Here is a 2,820-nt window from a genome sequence, read left to right on the forward strand (position 1 = left end):
CTTTCTCTCATGGCGCTGTTGCTCGCTAGCATTTATCACCCTCCATGCCTGTCATCTCGACTAAGTGTGTACTGCTGACGGTGATAATGACAAGGTGATGTACCCTTCTAAAGCCACGGGTGCGGCTTAGGTAGTCAAGGATATGCTTATCTGTTTAAACCCACAGGGCGTATTAAGTCGCCTGGTAGATACGATTGTGAATGATACCTAGCTACGAGTAAATTGATCACGGCCGTGTTTTATACAATCTTCCACTGGAAATAACTCAAAGTAATCATTTAGCCGTTGTCCGTGCACCTACTCAATTCATTCATCAATTTATTACAAGTTAGACTTTTTTGCTCCCATTAGACGTCACCTGTTAGAGTTAGACTGCGGATGTAACAAAATTTGCGCTAATTTAACCAGCGCCCTTCCCATGTAACAACCTCGCACGTCTAGCTGTCCTACCTTTCCTTCTTTACATATGTTTTCTATGTTGGAAGGCACAAACGATCAAATTCCTCTCGTTCCAAGAACAGAAAGCACCTGCTTTTGTGTTTTAAGTGGTGACCCTTGCCTTGACAACACGACCTGCTTTGCTGCACCATTGGATCACGTGTCATAATTTTCACACCTGACTGAGATGTGTTGATCAGAGCGATAGGCGTGACAATGGCGGCAACTGCGCCTAATCCAACTTCCGACATAGCAATGATGATTAAACAAGCAATTCCCCTCCAATCAGATGAGAAATGAAGTAAATGAGAAATTAGCAGAACAAAATGAACGAAGTAATCTTCTACCGAGCAATTGTCTTTTATTCAGTACTTATAGATACTTTATCCTATTAACAATGCTCCCAGCAATTTCTTTAATCCAAAGCAAATCTGCGTCAATGAATGCAAAAATACTATCATCGGCTTCTATCTCGCCTCCAAAGTGAACCTGAGTCACCGCCAGTGGGATTGTAGTTCTGACAGGGCCAGAGGGATAATAATTCGGCTCACCCACTCCGGCGATCGCCCAGTTAGAAGTGACGGCGGTGGACATCAAAGCATCTTACATTCACACACGCATAAACAGACTGTCTAGGGATAGCTGAAAGCCACTCGTGGTAAAGTGCACGCAATGCAGGCGACGATGGCTGCACGTTATGACAAAACCATGGACAGGCTATACAATGCGTCTCGGGAGGACAAATTGAGTGGGAATACAAAGAGCACGACACAGAGGAAACGAACCTAAAGTGGTCGAGAACACTTTTCAGGCTTTCGGCGATGCTCCACAGTGTCGGGAATGTGTATCTACAATTCAGAGGAGCGGAGTGAGCCAACACTATGGTGGGTGATAGCTGTTAGAATTTCGTGCCTGATTCCCTTTGTGATGCATTCCTTCACGCTCCTGTCCCATAAGGCCAAGTCCATCAATAATAGAAGCCTTCTCATCCTCTTGACCGTTCTGCTTCAAGAATGCCTCAGCCTTGACGTTAAATGATAAAGCAGCAGTTGGAACTGCAGACGTCCAAGGCTGGCAGAAGAATCACATCTTTCAAGTTTCTCAGAGCATTGAGCGTTGGGCCGATTGTAGACAAACTGCATGTTTTAACCATAAAATTCATTTATCGAAGAGCAGATTTGCCATATGGTGAAGACAATACAAAGAGCGTTGTCCCTGAGGTCTCACACTGGGTTTGTCTTACTACCCATTTAAAGCTGTCCTGGCATTAAAATCAGCAGACTTTCAGGAGATTCCTGATCTGGCCTCTTACTAGTTAATCAGATTGCTCACTCACTTTGGCCTTCAAAAACCACATTCCTCTGCACTTCCTTTACGAGATGGCAGTTGCTGAGGTTTGACGATGGCATGAGAATAGTCGTCGATTTTTTTCATTGGGAACGCTCTCAGTCATCCAACTAGCTTTTCATAAAGCAATTGAGGAGTTCACAGTCACATTCCCTGTCCACGCGCATTTAACACACTTTCCTTGTGAAATATGGGCAACACATAGACTGAACTGACAAGTTGACTACTACGCAGACGACTAGCTTGTTGGACGGATTAGGTCATGTGCTGCACTAGCACAATTGCCAGAGGAAAGAAAGCGGGCGGCGACAGCACTATGATACCCTCCCCACAGCACCCTACACGTAAACAAACACATCCAGAGTAGAATAAGTGCTCAAAATGATGAGCTAACTAAGTCCCTCGTCTCTGCAAATGTACAGTACACAGTTGACCATCGGTGGCCCTAAAAAAGAGTATTATCTCTGCCCAAACGTAAGCAACATTTGTTCCAATGAACAGCATCTGCAACATCCAAAAAGTCTAGTTGTTTCAAGTCAGTGGAAGTATTCTATTCAGACTGATAGCATTCCACCTCGCTTTTATGCCTTCTGCCTTGACCGATCCACTTGCTACCATTTGTCATAAAGTGATATTAGTAAAGGTGGCACATATGCGTGACGCCAGTAGCTTCACGAGTGAGCTTCCTGACATATAGCTCAGAGATGGCGACATTTGGAAGGAGGAGGATGCATCTTGCCGCAGCAGGCAACATTTTTGTTAAACAAATCAACAAACATTACACAAAGTAACACAAAACGAAAGATATATAGTGTGAAATAATCCTATTCCTCATTACTTGGTAAGCGGTGACCGATGTGGTAAGCGTTGCAAACTGTACATTGCATTCAAATGTCACCATTTCTGACAACTAAGGTAAATTAAGTGTCGATTAATGTGTCAGCTCTGCCTGACATTTCCAAAACAGTGGAATAGGAGGCGACGTAGAGTCGGAAGTTAAAAGTAAGCTGTAAATAGTCTGGGAGGCTGTCAAAC

At 44.0% G+C, this 2,820-nt stretch overlaps 1 protein-coding gene across 1 annotated transcript in view; it reads left to right on the forward strand. All coding sequences in view use genetic code 11, as the record gives it.

Moving 5' to 3' along the window:
- Window positions 1-727: 727 nt before the first annotated feature.
- The window catches only part of EGR_06157 (hypothetical protein), a gene marked incomplete at both ends in the record, with an annotated part of 2,380 nt that continues 287 nt past the window's right edge, over window positions 728-2,820 (forward strand). Inside the window, one exon of the mRNA XM_024495406.1 lies at window positions 728-921. Coding sequence (XP_024350134.1) covers window positions 728-921 — 194 coding nt within the window. The remainder of the gene's footprint in view (window positions 922-2,820) is intronic.

This window comes from Echinococcus granulosus (assembly GCF_000524195.1).
Source record: "Echinococcus granulosus chromosome Unknown EG_S00052, whole genome shotgun sequence".
In the NCBI taxonomy this organism is placed as follows: domain Eukaryota; kingdom Metazoa; phylum Platyhelminthes; class Cestoda; order Cyclophyllidea; family Taeniidae; genus Echinococcus; species Echinococcus granulosus.